Source organism: Petromyzon marinus, chromosome 8, assembly GCF_048934315.1.
Source record: "Petromyzon marinus isolate PM22_M1 ecotype Great Lakes invasive population chromosome 8, UKy_Petmar_22M1.pri1.0, whole genome shotgun sequence".
Taxonomy (NCBI): Eukaryota; Metazoa; Chordata; class Hyperoartia; order Petromyzontiformes; family Petromyzontidae; genus Petromyzon; species Petromyzon marinus.
Window position 1 is genome coordinate 5,090,868 of NC_133674.1, and position 15,263 is coordinate 5,106,130.

Below are 15,263 nucleotides of genomic sequence, written 5' to 3' on the forward strand. Positions count from 1 at the left end.
CGTACGGCTGCCTCGGCGTAGCATCATCATACGGGGAGGGATGCTGCTGGATGCTTCTAGATGCTACCCACTCGCTTTAGTTTGTGTTCAGCCTGCGTACGCATCTCACGTGTTGTCGCGGACTGTGCTTGACCCTGTATTATATATTATTTATTATAACGCGATGTTTCCATAATGCGGTGTTCTTCAGGAACGCGATTAGGAGAACAGACTGTACGCTGTAAAGTACACTTGTGTGAAATTCTTTATTGTATGGTTTCCAATACAATCGCATGTGTGCACAGAGCAGTTGCAAGGTCAAACATGTGCTTGTTCGTGGCCACGTGAACTCACCAATGACTTCGTTCTTTTTCCGGTTTTGTATCGGAGCACAAAGTAGACTCTTCGTCCTGTAATTACCCCTCTCTTCAACCTTGAACATAGCAAACAACGTGGACATCCGTGACCGTCAAACTAAAGGAAACGAATCTTCCCCATTTGTGTTAGGGATCAGGAAAAGCGGCTGTACTCACGGGGAGGTTGAACCGGTTGTCGCAATGCACGTCGGGAATGTTGAGGAGAGTGAGCATCTTCATCACAAACTCGGCGTAGATAAAACTCACCGGGTGACTCTGACTTTCACTGCAGGGAAAGGGGGAGGCAGGGAAAAGTGACAAACCGATGAGCACAACGTGACCGGAACGCATTAAATCAAGCGCCGTGCAATATCGTCCACTCTCAACACAGCAAGTCATGTCTGAAACAAGTCCTGGTTACAGGCAGGGGGGCCGTCCATAAATGACGTCACGCGATTTTGGACAATTTTTGACACCACCCCCCCCCCTTCGTCACACGGCGTCATAAAAAGTCAGACCCCACCCTCAAATATGACGTCACAAAGCTCTGCGCCCCCCCCCCCCCCAAAAAAAATGAAACATGCTTAAAATCGCTTTTAAACTATTGTCATTGTAGTGCGTATTTAATGTGGCGCTGCACACTCATGTTGTAGGAGAAAACATTTATTAAAGAGTATATTTAATTCAGTAGAACGTGTTGTCTGTATTTATTTAAAGTTGCGCATTTTGATGCGACGTCACATTTCTCAAACCTCCCCCCCCCCCCTCGTCACACATCGTCACAAATGTCTGACCCCCCCTAGGTGGGTGCGTGACGTCACTTATGGACGGCCCCAGGACTTAAAGTCTCACGCCGGTGTTTTCCGGAACTCTGCAAGGCTGGCTTGGCACAAGGCACCACCAACTAATGTACAACGTATGCCTAATTATAACAACGATCCTTTATTATTGTACCATAAATTAACGTCATCCTATGAACGCGTTTGTTACAAAAATGCAATGCTTGCGACATCACCGCTGTGTTGGATGTGGGGGGGGGGCGGGCGCTAGAATAATTTGCGGAGCAGCAGCGTTCCGGACAGGCCGAGCTAGAATTTGTCACCGAGTACCGGTTTGTGTTACAACGCAAACTGTACCTTTGAGAGGTGTTTTCTGCAACACCGGGCACCTCGAGGCTCTTGTGAAATACCCTGGAAAAGATCTGCACCCATCATGAACACCGACGTTCTTCTCGGAGACTCATTCTGCTGTTTGTTGCGAGTTCGTTTAGAGTAGACCATTGCCACCACCCAGAACACTTTTGAAACAAGACGGTATGGGGGCACAAAGCTATCACGAAGGCCACTGTTTTTCACCGACGAGTCCAGTCTGCCAGTAGGGGGCTATGTTGTTACAGCAGACTCTCGATTATCCACGTGCGGTTGATCCAATTTGCGGATTAACCGCGCACCTGAGATTTAGATATAAATTAATAACTCACGGATTTTCCCATAAGCCCAAATTAGTCATCTAAAAACAGTTATACATTGTTATTCTTGGAAATGTGTATTACGTGTTTGAACCGAACAAATATGTTACTCCGGTTAATCAGAAATCCACGTGATCGCCTCCAGGGCCGTATTTATACAATAGGCACGGTGGGCACTGTGCCTAGGGCCTACGGAAACGAATTTTTACCATGTTATTTTGGAAGGTAAAAAATGAGAATTTTATTCTGTCAGAACCTTAATCCGGCCCCGATTGCCTTTAGTTTGCTTCCCGTCGTTAGTACGAATAATCGAGTCTACTTTATTTAGTTTCACCCAATGAATTAGTTTATTGTTTGGGAATGTGGATCGTACCGACGGCGCACTTTGCCTACTCTGATAAAATGAGGATGCCATTGGATCTTTAACGCCCGCGGTGAAGCAGGCGGCGTGCGGTACTGGTAGTTGACGCACTCCCCCGGTATTAACCAGGGCGGCTGCTGGGCTCGAACCACAAACCTCCGCAACAAGCGGCAAACTGCCACCACTACTCCCTGTCGCACCGCAAGGCTTACACACGATAGCATAACGTCCGTTTGTCTTTAGCATAAATAAAGGGCGTAATTGGTAGCTATTGACGATGCAAGCTGGAGATTTTTGTTTGTTGATGCACCATGCTTTTTATCCACACATTTTTTTTGGGCGATCTCTTATGACAATAAAACCATAGGGAAAACTAAATAAATGAATCACACGCAAGCACATCATTTCGAATGTTGACTGGGTATGGGGGTAGAGGTCAGGGCAGTAGAATCCATCGTCGCACAGTGCATGCGTGTTCACGCAGCGATGCTCCCCGCCCTCACTAAACTTCACTGGCCAGTGCGTGATAAATTATCTGTTTTTATGGTCTTATTTTATTTATTTAAACATTTCGCCCAGATAATCCCTAACGCTGGGACATCTCAATTGCAAGGGTGTCCGGGGTATCGAGTGACACCTACACGGCACGCAAGTAATGATACACGACTTTAAAAAAAATGTTAATCTACAACCATACAAATAATTTGGTGACTATTGAAGGGTTTGTCTGTTAAACACTCGTCATCAAAAAACAGTTATTATTTTACAATGTCATTCTCATCAGGCCTCATAGTGTAAGCAAGTGCAGCCTCCAACTCTTATCCTCCGCTCTGTCTCTCCACTGCGCTCTCTAGTCATGCGCTGTGAAGGCCCATTGCCAGAAACATCGCCAATTATATATATAAAAAAAATCATTTTAATGCCGCAAAGTTTAAATATGCGCTGAGTTTGATGTTGTTGACAACCTATACAGTATACAAGTACAGTATACAATGGCAAATGCCAAACCAATGTAGTAGGACTTGGTGTGGCTTTTCTGGGTAAATCAGTCATTGGTATTGTTCGTAAATGTATGGTTTGGTCAAATAACCCCTAGCAATTGCACAACAGTGGGGCGCTAGCGTACGCGCGTGTACGCGTCGCATGGGGCACTGGCGTGGGCGTGCGAGGGGGACCTTACGTTGGGCGAGTCTTTGTCGGCGATGAAGACGGCGCAGCGCTGGCAGGGCATGAACGAGAGGATGATGTCGATGATCCTGCCCACAAGCTCCTCCAGGGAGCTCTGCTCCTCGCACACGAGGCTCGCCAGCTCCAGCAACACCTGCGCGGCGGCGGCGGCGCGGCGCCCGGCACGTTCGGGCGAGCGCAACGATTCCATTACGCGAGATGGCAACGCCGCTATACGATGAAAGTGTGAAAAGTCGCTTATAATTTACGGCCATTTGGCAATGCACGCGTGGTTGAAGGCCCTTCTCAAAACCGTGTCGGTCACGGGGGGTGTTTGACCATACTTCACCACGGATTGGCGGCGGGGGCGGAGGGCGCGGGGGGAATGGTTCACGTTGGCAACAGTCCGGAAGCGACATCGGATCGTCGTGTTCGTGGCGCAATGCAATAACCACCGCACCGCTGCTCAACCCCGTGATTTAAACAAAATGCCTCCAAATATGTACGTAGCAAGATGTATGTATGTCAGAGCATATCCACAGTGGCAGCAGTTGAATATATACTTCCCCTTGGCACGTATCAATTCACTGAAATATTACTGTCATACGCTCAAGTGCGAGTGATGCAGTTGCCCGGAAAAATAATAATAACAATACGGGTGATTCAGAGAAATAATACATACGCTTTAATGACAAAATCTGTCATTTCCCCCCAAACTATGCATATTCAGTAATTGTTTTAAATACATTAAGTACAAACGAATGATACGTTTAGAATTATAAGGTTATACGACCGTCAATGTTTGTCTTACCTTAACCTGTGCCATGTTGCACGCTATCACCCGCACAGAGCTTCTGCCCAGGTGCTGTAACAAACTGGCCAGCTAGTGGCAGACTCCACTCTATACAAAGACCCCTCAAACAAACGGTGCAGAGGCAAACAGAAAACGAACTCCCTTTCTAAACGACCTGGTAACTAGGTAATGAATGGGTGGGTGGCGTTATATTGCAGCAGCACGATGCTCATGTTTCACAGACAATACAGGCCTGCCCACACTTGTTTACACATATACACACACGTGCACACACACATTCAAACGATACAAAGCTATGTATTGGATGGCCTTTTTGAAAATGTTAAATAAACTGAAAATGGTGTGTTAAGTGTATGCACCGTACACGTGGTGCAGCCCATTTGCCACGCCAAAAAACAAACTGACACCGCCACCACGGGCGACCACGCCGGACTGTGCCCCACGCACCGGCATCCAGTTGTGTGACCATCAACTGTGCAAGCCATGCGGCTCCAGCAGGGCCCATCGGCTCCAACAACCATGCCGACCGTGCTACAGCGCTACTGGCACCGTGGAAAACCACAACACCTTGGCCAGGAATCTCCAAGTTATAATTAATTATAATTGTACTTGACAGTTAGGCCTCACTGAGTTCAAAGACGCTTTTGCCAGGAGGGTGCTGCCAAAGCTTGTCGCTGCTGTGAGTAATTCCAATTTAGTAACTTGTAGGTTATGTTGTGGCCAATGCCAGTTTCGTTTTATAGCTTTAATCCCTGAAAGCCCGGAGAGCTCACCTGGTTCCGTCGATTCTCGAGCAGCGAGTCCTCGTACAGCTGCGCGTTGTGCAGCACGATTCCGCAGAACGCCAAGTAGGCCCCGAACTCCTGGGCGAGGCGACGTCGCACGGGAGAGACGCTGGATGAGCCACCACGGTCACCCACACCCGCACACAGCGGGAGTCGGTGTGGGCCGCTCCGGTGAATTCAAAAGTCGGCGTTCATTTACACCAACAGTCCTGAAGCTAGCGGTGGAAATTCTACAAGGACCAGTCGTCCATAGGACATATACTTTTAACTTCATAATGAAGTAGCGCGGCCTTCCCAGGACGTATTCGTTTAACTGACCAAAGAGGGACAATTAAGTTAATCGATCTGGCAAGGATTTACACTCATACCCTCCTAGTCATGCTGCCCTACCAACTGAGTTTCTCATTTGGCAAGGTCAAACATGTTGATTGATGTTAAACCTGCAACTGGCATATGCCTGCAGGAATAACCAAATCGTTGTTGAAACATTGGCATAAAACCTCAAATCACTTACGCCGAGATGTTTTACCGTAAGGTAATCATTTTCATTTTGGTAAAAGTGTAAATGTGCATTTCAAGTATCGATCCTGTGGTGTTGCTGAAATGCGTTAGAACCAATTCAAACGTAAACGTGGCCACTGTGCTCTGTCACCGAGAGTGATTTACGCGCCTCCAGGACGTTCACTCCGCGTGTCATGCCCTCAGTCTTACCCTTTCATCCTTTTCAGTGAATTTCCCTTCGTTATTCCCCTTCTTGTTTATTGCTTGAGCAACCCCGACAATCTGTTTCACAAACACAGCAGCACCGGGTGTCCAAGAAGGCAATGTACATATGTCATTATATTTATATATGCATAGAAAAAATGATATCCTTGGGAAGTCTGCTGACATGGGACAATGACTGCACGAAAGACATAGGGGCAAGGATCTCAAAGGCAAAAAAGAGTAATTGTAGGAAATAACATCTGGAGAAGTAAGCAAATCAGCTACAAGATCAAACTGCACATCTTATGAACATGCATGTTCAGTACAGCGTTGTATGCCTGCAAGACTTGCACATTAAGGAAGACTGACAGAGATAAGATATTGACAATAGAAATGTATTGCTAATGAAGGATACTGCATCTAAACTGGACCCTAAGAGTGACCAACGTCGAAGAGGACATGATAATGCAGGCAGTCATGATGAGAAGAAGACTGGCACTATTTGGACACATATGTAGCGTGGACAACAACAGGAAAATTAAAAGTGTGTTCTTTGGAAAATGGAAGGAACCAGAAAGAGAGAAAGACCTAACAGTGAATGGCTTGACGGCGACATCAGAGATTGGTGACAGAGAGATGCGGCACTGCTGGAGCGTACTGGCGCAAGACAGGAAAGTGGAAACTAATGACGAAATGTGCAGCGGCCACTTACGGGCTATCTGCTCATGGATCGTGATGATGCACAGAAAAAAATGCATTCGTTCGAAATGGCAAAATCGTCACGCAAGTGAGAGTGCTCTCTTACCTCCCCTTTATTGTCTTTAATCGGCAAACACAGCACGCTCTGCGTCTTGTAGCCGGTCATTAGATCGACTTCCACATTAAACCGAGGGTCCTAGACGTGGAGAGGATAAGCAGCACATTGATCGGCATTCCTCCGTGCTCTATGACGGATGCTTTACCGGTACGGTTACTTACACCGCAACGATTCCCAGGGCACCCCTTCGTGAGTTGCGTTTAAAGTCACGCATCTGCATGCCACATTGCCCGTGATGCATCTTCTGAAGGCTTCTACTCAATTTTACTGTTGATACTTGCCTAGTTTTAAAATATAGAACAAGGTGCAAGTGAACGAGCATATTTGATTTAACTCTGTTTTAAACTGTTTTTATTTTACCAGGTAAGGCCCACTGAGCTATATAGCTCTTTTTCAGAAGCGACCTGGCCACAAATGATACCTCAACAAAGTGGCTTATCACGTGGACATGTATAGCAGCCAAACCCTCTCAATGCATGTTTCTAAATATGGAGGTAAGAACCGGAGGACCCAGAGAAAAATCCACGCGACCACAGTGAGAACATCAAAACTCCAAATATACAGCAGCAGGTGTCAGGTCCGGGATCGAACTCACGACCTCCTGTAAACCAGGCGAGGTAGTTAACATCTCGCCACTGTGGCACACCTCGCTACAGAGCAGACAGCACTGTCTCTCTACACCGGAACTCGCAGCTTTCCACAACTTATTGTAATGCTACACATGGACATGAACGGCACTTTGTCAATACACTGCTGGACGAGGGCCTCTCCGCACTGTGTGGATCGTGGGATCTAGTTGATCGTACCTCACTATTTTGGTCAGCGTAGGTTGGCGAAAGTGGGGAGCACAGACTTTGGGAGCACAGAAGTACAGCGCAACAATTGATTTTGCTGCAGTGTTCTCTGCTGCCCACCATGTAGCTCCCAGGCCTATAACACCTGTCATACATGGTGGTCGCACATTACAACGAGAGTTGTATTTAAATTTAGATTTCACCATTATCATACCAGCGCTTTGGTCATCTTGCACACCGCGCCGTATAGACATACATTTTTTTTTATTGGTCCATGTACTAACCTGCTTAGCTTAGCCGATGGCCAAGTCACCCAGAATGTGTCTGATTCCATCAACTCTTCGCGTGATGCTGTAGCCAAAGAATCGGTACCAAGCAAGCCAGACAGAATTCCCCCCCCCCCCCACCCCCTCCTCGGTCTGCCCAGCAGGGGCAGGAGCGTGATGTCACCCAAGCCCTGGCAATGTACGAAGGTTTTACTAAAACAATAAAAACTAAACTAATTGTTTATTTTACCCGGTAGGGCCCAATGAGCTCTTTCCCAGAAGCAACCTGGCCACAAACAATAATAACACAACAAAGTGGCTTAGCATGTGGAAATTTAAAGCAGCCAAATACTCTAAATGCATGTTTCTATATGTGGAGGGAAAAACCGGAGGACCCGGAGAAAAATCCACATGACCACGTGGAGAGAGACATGGAAACTCCAAATATACAGGCGTCGGGGTTGGGATCGAACCCATGACCCCCTGTATACCGGGCGAGGTAGTAAATATCTCACCACCGCCCCCCTGTTGCGTGGGCTATCACGACAGCGATTCACCGCTCAGGAGGAGCGCGAACCTGGGTTGGGCCAAAGGTGACATTTGGCGGTGCAGGGCCCAGCCCCGCTCCCCCACCCCCCACCCCCCGGCTCCGGACCAGGACCCTTCGCACCTGGTAGGCGTTGGGGATGTTGACGCCGTTGCCCGTAGCGGCCACGTATCCCACGATGCCCTTGCCCCAGGCGAGCCGCAGCCAGCTGGTACGGGCCTGCTCGGGCGTGGAGCCGAGCGACACGTCGAAGAGGGTGCTCACGAGACAGCGCTCCTGGGAGCTGTCCTCGCGCACGATGAACAGCGAGCAGCGGTCGGCCGTCAGCACCTGGGATGGCACAACGCGTCGGCACGAACATAAGAACGCTCTGTTTTTCGTAACTTTTTAATTGAAAAACATATTTTTGTGTTTACTGCTGGCTCTGCTCAGCAACCATGATAACAAATAGCTTTGGCCAGACTGGAAGCAGATTTTTTTGGATGCTAAAGCACTCATCTCTTTGTCAATGGTCTTCCCGTGGTTATAATTGCAATGCGGGTCAATGTAGATCAGTGAAGGGAGGCCCAGGACCGGTTCAGATGTCACTCGCCACTGATGTCAGCTATGGCCGGGTATGAAACTCGGGTCACACAGCTCAGAGTGCAAAGATGATATAAATTGTGTTTGCCAAAGCTGACCAAATGTTTGCATGGTCACCACAAGTACTCTGTGTGTGGCTAATGCAGTACTTGATTCCCTGCAAAAGGTTTATATTTGGTGTTGGAATATCTTAACACCTCCTGTTGTATTGCCAGAAAGGGTAAAAGCTATTCTTATTTTTCATACAATGATGTAAATTGGCTTGGATGCCAAATTTGACCTAATATTTTGAATGACAATACTCTATAAAATGATCAAAACTGTTCACAGCAATTCTGCAAATCCATATGTGATTTAACACGTAGGCTTTCGCGACCAATATCATCCATAATTCAGGGGTTTTTTTTTTTAGTTAGATCGCGCAGTTTGAGATGTTGAATACATCCACCCGACGTAATTACGTGCAAAACAACCAAAAACATTGTAACCTCCACTGCTTCGTCTCTTTTCCCCGCTAAACTCGGGTGGCTTCCCCAGATGCTGCGGGGACCTGGTTGACGTGCAGCAGGATGCGGTGGCACAGAGTCACGACGTCCAGGCGGCAGGCGATGTCCTTGACCAGCTCGAGGAAGCGCTCCCTCTCGCCCGAGACGGAGCGCGACGAGCCGACCCCGTGTGCGCTCACGGAGGTCGCCATGGCCATGACGCAGCCCGACGCGGCCCTCCCGGGAACGTCCGAGGCCTCCGCGTGCGGCCGGGGGGACGACCACGATCTGCAGGTAGCGAGCGCAGGATGAACTAGATCCTCTGGGTGCTGCTGCTGCTGCTGCTGCTGCATACATCACCATAATAACCACCTTCACAGTGCTACCATTGCCAGTGTCACCAACGTCACCATAATCACCACCAAGATAAGCAATGCCACTATCAACCGCAAATGCCACCACCACACGCTCCCAAATTAACGGTCCACCATGTCACTCACAGTTCAGGACACGGGCGTCCCCGCAGGAGAGCATGAGGGGCAGTCACCACGCCCCTCAACTTTTCTTGTGGCCCTTGTATGTCATAGGCCATTGTTTACATTCGAATGAATGTCAATGCGTTCATAAATAATACTTAACTATATATGTGTCATTGCAGATGCATTTAATATTCGACAATAAAAACTGTATATTTAGATCAAATAGTTATACATTCAATATTTCCCGAAGCTGGGCGACCCTGGGGACCGCACCACAGCCAGGCGATTTGGGGGACCGCACCTCGGCGCAGCAGCCTCCGTGCCCAGGACGAATGTGAGCGAGCCATCGCTTGGGTCCTCCATGAGCAGCGGCCGCAGCGGTCGGTCGAACTCGGAGGCCGAGATCTTGCGTGGAGGGGACTGCCTGCACCCGTCCACCGCGCCCCCGGCTCCGGTGGCCCCCGCGTGGCCCAAGGCGCCGCCCCCCACTCCGCGGGACGAGGAGGTCCGGTCGACGCTCACCACGGGTCGCACGCGCTCCTCGAACCACACGTTGATCATCTCTCTGCACGAGTGACATCATCCATCACCGAGTTTGTACAAAGTGTCGCGGCCCAACTGTCGTCTCCACGTGACAAATGACGTTTGTTCATCAGCACCACTTTAGTTTGGCAAAATATTTGTTTGTTTGGCTACCCTGATGAAATGTGTTGGGTGAGTGGTGCGGGACAGCGCGCGCGTGTGTGTGTGTGTGTGCGCCGTGGGGAGCGGTAGTGTAGCGGTTAGCGCGCTGCGCTATGAACCTGGCGACCCGGGTTCGATTCCCGCTCACGGCCAACACCAGTGACGATTATCTGAACCGGTCCCGGGCCTCCCCTAGGTCGACTCAGGCTCAAATGAGTACCTGGTGCGGTGTGTAAACATTGCCACTAGGGAGACAAAGGCGGTCGGGCGTGGTGCTGGCCACCCACCCCCTCGTGTACCGTTCCGGCCTTCATAGGTGCTCGCTAACAGCACTTGCCCCTACAGTCTTTTAAGGCTATATGGGGGATCTTTGTTTTTTATCTTTGTTGTGTGCGCATTGATAGGGGACAGCCATAGTGTGGCGGTAGGCGCGCTGCGCTACGAACCCGGCAACCCGAGAATGTGCTCGTAGGCAGCGGTAGTGCAGCGCTTAGCGCAGCGCTTAGCGGGCAGCACTTAGAATCTGGCGACCGTGGTTTGATTCCCCGCTCACGGCCAACACCAGTGACGATGATCCAAACCGGTTCTGAAACTCCCCTAGGCCGACTAAGCCTTAAATGTGTACCTGGTGCGGTGTGTAAACATCGCCGCTAGGGAGACAAAGGCGACCGGGCGTGGTCACCCACCCCCTCGTGTGCCGTTCTGGCCTTCATCGGTGCTCACTAACAGCACGTACCCCAACAGTCTGTTGAGGCTATACGGGGGATATTTGTCTTTGCAGTGGCGTAGCATGGCTGGAATGCGCCCTGGTACTGGGAATGACATCGGGGTTCCTGTGCAATTACAGGACATCACAAAACAATTAACATTTCAGAAAACTCAACACATTCGTCAATAACACTATGGCAGTGGTTCTTAACCTGGGTTCGATCAAACGCCAGGGGTTCTGTGAGTCGATCTCAGGGGTTCAGCAGAGCCCCTGCCACGGAGGTCCGGACACACTTGAATTATTGTGTAAATTTGTGATGACACACACGGCCCGCTTGGCCATCACTGGCTGCAGATGATCATGCTACACTGCTTGGCCAATCAGCGCTGCGGGGAATTTAGTGCGTACTCAGTAGTCAACGTGTGACTGTTGTTGTCGTACGTCGTGTGATTTCTTTAATATTTTATCCATACTAACTATGTCGGGCAAAAGAAGAAAGTGGTCGGACGAATATGCACAACATGGATTCTCATGTATCACGGAACGTGATGGGAGTGAGCGTCCTATCTGCATGATTTGCAACGCCAAGTTGAGCAACTCTAGTCTTGCACCGGCAAAACTAAAGGAACACTTCTTGAAGCTGCATGGAGACGGGGAATACAAGAACACAACACTTGCTGAATTCAGGGTGAAGAGAGCCAGATTCGATGAAAGGGCCACTCTGCCTGCTCTTGGATTTGTACCTGTTAACAAACCGATCCTGACAGCATCATACGAAGTTGCTTACCTGATCGCAAAGCAGGGCAAGCCACACAACATTGGTGAAACACTTGTGAAACCAGCTGCATTAAAGATGGCGAATCTGATACTCGGAACAGCGGCCGAAGGTAAATTATCCCAAATTCCCCTTTCAAATGACACCGTCAGTGACAGAATAGAAGACATGAGTAAAGACATCTTGGCTCAAGTAGTCGCGGATCTGATTTCAAGCCCGGCAAAATTCAGCCTTCAACTCGACGAAACCACAGACGTTTCTGATCTAAGCCAGCTTGCTGTTTTTGTACGCTATGTGAAAGACGACATGATAAAAGAAGAGTTTTTATTTTGTAAGCCTCTTACAACAACAACGAAGGCAGCCGATGTGAAGAAGCTTGTGGATGACTTCTTCAGAGACAACAATCTTTCATGGGATATGGTTTCTGCAGTTTCTACGGACGGAGCTCCAGTCATGCCGGGAAGAAAGTCTGGTTTTGGTGCGCTAGTAAAGGCCGATGCACCACACATCATTGTGACGCATTGTATTCTGCACAGGCATGCGTTGGCAACAAAAACCTTACCTCCAAAAATGGCAGAAGTATTAAAAACTGTGGTGGAATGTGTGAACTATGTGCGAAAAAGTGCTCTGAGGCACCGCATCTTCAGTGAGCTGTGTAAAGAAATGGGCTCTGAATTTGAGGTACTTCTGCTCCATTCTAATATTCGGTGGTTATCCCGGGGACAAGTGCTGAATCGTGTTTTTGCCATGCGTGTGGAATTAGCCCTGTTTTTGCAAGAGCACCAACACTGCCATGCAGATTGCTTCACAAATCCTGAGTTCATTCTCATTTTAGCGTACATGGCTGATATATTCGCAGCTCTCAATCATCTCAATCAGCAGATGCAGGGTGGTGGAGTCAATATCATGGAAGCGGAAGAACACCTGAAGGCTTTTCAAAAAAAGCTACCGTTATGGAAACGACGAACAGAGAACAATAACTTCGCAAACTTCCCGCTTCTGGACGACTGTGCAAGTAAGATCGAAGATGTGTCTGGAATCGGAGATATTTCTGTATCCACGGAACTGAAGCAAACAATTGCCACGCACTTAGATGAGCTTGCAAAGTCTCTCGACGGATATTTCCCTACAAGAGAGTCATATCCAGCATGGGTGAGACAGCCGTTCACGTTTGCTGTTGAAACAGCAGATGTCAATGATGAATTCCTCGACGAAATCATTGAAATTCAGCAAAGCCAGGTTCAACAGCAACTCTTCAGAACAACAACGCTCTCAACGTTTTGGTGTCGACAAATGAACAAGTATCCAGTTATTGCTAAGAAAGCCCTGGATTTTTTTTATACCATTTGTTACAACATATCTTTGTGAGCAATCCTTTTCGAGGATGCTGGACATAAAAACGAAGAAAAGGAACAGACTTTGCTGTGAAAATGACATGAGAGTGGCACTTGCCAAGGTGAAGCCACGCATATCTGAACTGATCTCTCAAAGGCAACAGCAGAAGTCACATTTATTTCCAGGTATGTAATTTGTTGTGAGTTTATGCATTGTGTTGGTTTTATTCTTTGAACAAGGTAATGTTCATGCACGGCTCATTTTGTGTACCAGTAAAAAACATATCTACGTCTTGAATTTGAAAAAAATCACATTTTATTTTTCACTAAAGAGGGGTTCGGTGAATGCGCATATGAAACTGGTGGGGTTCGGTACCTCCAACAAGGTTAAGAACCACTGCACTATGGCCTTAAAATGAATAATATAAAATTGGGCAGCGTTTTGGGCAATGGCCTTATTCACAGAACATGAACACATCAACACGCGCTATGAATAATTGTGAATAACCCAACCAATAATAAAGGTACTGCATATTATCATATTAAAGTGATCAATTGTAATCTGAATGACTACATTAACCCCCCTCTGGTCTTCGCACCTGATAGACTCACAGTGATGACATCACCTTCAATCTTCTATTTATGACCATGGCTAATCGCCTGATGAGGCTGCTTTAAATCACATTGCTCGAATTGTAAATGTCTGTTTACTCTCCAACACACCGGTGTGCTGAAGTAGTAACTAATTAGCACGTTTTGTTTAGGTGACAAATCTTACTAATTGGTTGTGTCGGGTGGTGTCGGGTTTCACGACGCATTTTTATTTCCGCGATCTGACCCAAAAACAACCTCTATTATGCACATGAACATGTCAGTGCAATCACATTGTTCATTTAGGAGTGTGAATGCTGTAATTGTACGTTGATTCACCCAGCCCACTCACTCACATACCAACACACACCCCAACCCACACATCAACCCACACACACCAACCAACCCACACAATCCACACACAACCCACACACACCGACCAACCCACACACCCCAACCAACCCACACACACCAACCAACCCACACGATCCACACACCAACACACACAACCCACACACCAACCCACACACACCAACCAACCCACACACACCAACCAACCCACACGATCCACACACCAACACACACAACCCACACACCAACCCACACACACCAACCCACACACACACACCAACCCACACACACCAACCAACCCACACAATCCACACACAACCCACACCGACCAACCCACACACACCAACCAACCCACACGATCCACACACCAACACACACAACCCACACACCAACCCACACACACCGACCAACCCACACACACCAACCAACCCACACACACCAACCAACCCACACGATCCACACACCAACACACACAACCCACACACAACCCACACACACCAACCAACCCACACGATCCACACACCAACCCACACACAACCCACACACAACCCACACACACCAACCAACCCACACAACCCACACACCAACCCACACACCAACCAACCCACACGATCCACACCCCAACACACACAACCCACACACAACCCACACACACCAACACACACAACACACACACCAACACACACAACCCACACACCAACCAACCCACACGACCCACACACCAACACACACAACCCACACACCAACACACACAACCCACACACCAACACACACAACCCACACACCAACACACACAACCCACACACACCAACCCACACACACCAACACACACAACCCACACACACACACACCAACCCACACACAACCCACACACACCAACCAACCCACACAACCCACACACACCGAACCGACAGGACCCGCATCAGCCTCAGCAGCCTGCACCTACCGCTGCCGTCCGCCTGGCGGCGCTCCTGCCACGAGCCGTTGTCCGGCGCGGTTCGCTTGAACTTGGTCGCATTTATTGTCGACCGGAGTTCCGCACCAGGGTAAACTCATTTAGGCCACAAAGACTCTACCGTTAATTTAATACACTCCTGCGAATGTTCGGAAGCTGTCCATGCCTCTTTGTTTACGATCAATATCGATTTACATCACGACGCATTCCTTCCTCCCTGCATAACAGATTACATCGCGAGCGTGCCAAGCACACACAT

General features: G+C 48.6%; 1 protein-coding gene across 2 annotated transcripts in view; it reads right to left on the minus strand.

Moving 5' to 3' along the window:
- Positions 1 to 15,263, minus strand: part of PDE5A (phosphodiesterase 5A) — a 43,517-nt gene that overhangs the window by 20,926 nt on the left and 7,328 nt on the right. For both annotated transcript variants that reach the window (XM_032949468.2, XM_032949469.2), the window contains exons 2-11: positions 9,907 to 10,170; positions 9,192 to 9,414; positions 8,183 to 8,389; positions 6,441 to 6,530; positions 5,642 to 5,713; positions 4,919 to 5,008; positions 3,345 to 3,485; positions 1,472 to 1,536; positions 513 to 621; positions 334 to 412 (exon numbers count right to left, since the gene is read on the minus strand). In XM_032949468.2, the coding sequence (XP_032805359.2) occupies positions 334 to 412; positions 513 to 621; positions 1,472 to 1,536; positions 3,345 to 3,485; positions 4,919 to 5,008; positions 5,642 to 5,713; positions 6,441 to 6,530; positions 8,183 to 8,389; positions 9,192 to 9,414; positions 9,907 to 10,170 (1,340 nt within the window). The remainder of the gene's footprint in view (positions 1 to 333; positions 413 to 512; positions 622 to 1,471; positions 1,537 to 3,344; positions 3,486 to 4,918; positions 5,009 to 5,641; positions 5,714 to 6,440; positions 6,531 to 8,182; positions 8,390 to 9,191; positions 9,415 to 9,906; positions 10,171 to 15,263) is intronic.